The following is a 2,393-nucleotide window of genomic DNA, read 5'->3' as shown; positions in this document are numbered from 1 at the left end:
TGCTTCATCAGCTTCTTCAGGGGGGTCCTAGGTGACATTAGGGGTCTTGGAGACCCCTGATGTCTCCATAAAGAGGACCTGTCACATATTTTGCTATCACATAAGGGGGTTTTCTAACCCCCCTATGGGATGGCAATAAAGTTGCCCCCCCAAAAATGTAAAGTTACAAATAAAAAAGAATTAAATATTTTTTTAAAGTCCCCCCCATACATACACGCATGCAAACAGGCGTCGGGTGCGCATACGTGTGAAAACGACGATTTCGCCCATTACGCCGCACATGTTACATATCGTCGCGAACGTCGGAATGAGAGCAATAATTGTAGGGCTATCAATCACTGATAACACTAAACTGATGAGCGGTAAAAGCTTTTAAAGCGTCACCTATGGTCAATATTGGGCATGGTAATTTTTTGCGATTTCGCGGGTGCGCGCAATTTTAAAGCATGACATGTTTGGTGTCTATTTACCCGACGTGACCCCGCTTTTTATATTTTACCAAAAATATGGGTAATAAATGGGTGTGGTTACTGGGGGTGTGGCCACTAAAGGGTGTGGCCACTGAGGGGTGTGGTCACTGAGGGGCGCTGTAAAGCTTTCTCGCACAGGGCGCCTAAAGGCCTAAGGCCGGCCCTGGAGAAAGTTTTGTTGTTCTAGGATCTGACATTGGAATATACATGACGCGGCCGCTTCCTCAATCTGGAGGCTTCAGGTCCAAATAAATGGTCCACAAAGTCTCCGCCATTGTTGTCATGAAAGTCGTGTACACTGAAGACGCGTTAAATATAATCACATGACGCACGGGTTCTGCTTCCTTCTCTGACACATTCCCGCAGATTCTTATTTATCTATTACCGGTATTATATGATAAAGGAATCTTTCTACACAGATAACCGAAAATAAAAGTTTTCCTCTGTGATCCTAGAACCTCAGGAGGGAACGCAGCCGTGGTTCATCAGCAAACCAAAACCCTTGACCTTATTTCCGGGTCAGAACGCCCTTATTACCTGCGCCATCGCCGGAGACCCCTTCCCCGAGGTGCAGTGGATGAAGGACGGTCGGATGCTGGTTGGCTGCGATGTTCTGCAGAACGAAGACGTCTTCACGCTGATACTGAAGAGCGTCACGGACGGGGACGCCGGGATCTATACGATCAATCTGAAGTAAGAGACGCTGTGACCCCTCTCCCGCCTCCTTCAACCACTACACCCCCTTCCACCATTGCATCGCATTTCAACTGTGCACCCCCTTCCATCTCTGCATTCCATTTCACCTCTGCACCCCATTCCAGCATTGCATCGCATTTCAACTCTGCACCCACATTCATCTCTGCACCCCCTTCTACCTCTGCACCACCTTCCATCAATGCATCCCATATTACCTCTCCACCCCCTTCCACTTCTACACCCATGTTCATCTCTGCACCCCCTTCCACTATTGCATCAGATTTCACCTCTGCACCCACGTTCATCTCTGCACCCCGTTCCACCATTGCATCCTATTTCCCCTCTGCACCCCCTTCTACCATTGCATTGCAACTCTGCACCCACTTTCACCTCTGCACCTCTTTCCACCTCTGCACTCACGTTGATCTCAGCACCCCTTCCCACTATTGCATCAGATTTCAACTCTGCACCCACGTTCATCTCTGCACCCCATTCCACCATTGCATCCTATTTCACCTCTGCACACCCTTCTACCATTGCATTGCATTTCAGCTCTGCACCCCTTCCACCTCTGCACCCACTTTCATCTCTTCATCTTTTCATCTCTCCACCATTGTATCCCATATTACCTCAGCACCCACTTCCATCTCTACACCCCTTTCCACCATTGCATCATATTTCACCTCTGTCCACCTCTGCACTCACGTTGATCTCTGCACCCCTTCCACCATTGCATCCTATTTCCCCTCTGCACCCCCTTCTACCATTGCATTTCAACTCTGCACCCCCTTCCACCTCTTTACCCACTTTAATCTCTTCAACTTTTCATCTCTCCACCATTGTATTCCATATTACCTTTGCACCTCCTTCCATCTCTGCACCCCCTTACACCTCTACACCCCCTTTCACCTCTGCACCCACTTACACCATTCCGCACAGCTCACCTAATAGGTTAGGTTACCGCGAGCTGTAGCTCCCTATATACTGAGCTTTGGGTGACGAGAGGACCCTACTTTTTGTGCCCTCCCGTTACCCTTAGGAGAACTAAGGGGAAAAGCACTGACCCCATAGTTCTCTTTTAATTGTACGTTCACAGATTAAGGATGATGATAGTTACATATCCGATGTTCTGGCCTCATTGGCCCCCGGAGTCCGCGTCCCTCCAGTGATGGTGTAAAAGTGAGAAAATATTTTCTTGGCAGCATAAAAATAGCAGTTTTCAGATGT

The 2,393-nt window shown here is 48.4% G+C and overlaps 1 protein-coding gene across 1 annotated transcript in view; it reads left to right on the top strand.

The window, feature by feature from the left end:
• The window catches only part of LOC108802215 (myosin light chain kinase, smooth muscle-like), a 110,345-nt gene that overhangs the window by 71,860 nt on the left and 36,092 nt on the right, over positions 1–2,393 (top strand). The window contains exon 13 of the mRNA XM_018574084.1: positions 907–1,163. Coding sequence (XP_018429586.1) covers positions 907–1,163 — 257 coding nt within the window. The remainder of the gene's footprint in view (positions 1–906; positions 1,164–2,393) is intronic.

This window comes from Nanorana parkeri, unplaced genomic scaffold (assembly GCF_000935625.1).
Source record: "Nanorana parkeri isolate BGI_ZX_2015 unplaced genomic scaffold, ASM93562v1 scaffold2728, whole genome shotgun sequence".
NCBI classification, from domain to species: domain Eukaryota; kingdom Metazoa; phylum Chordata; class Amphibia; order Anura; family Dicroglossidae; genus Nanorana; species Nanorana parkeri.
Note: the sequence above shows the minus strand (reverse complement) of the source record. Positions and strands in the feature narration are given on the sequence as shown.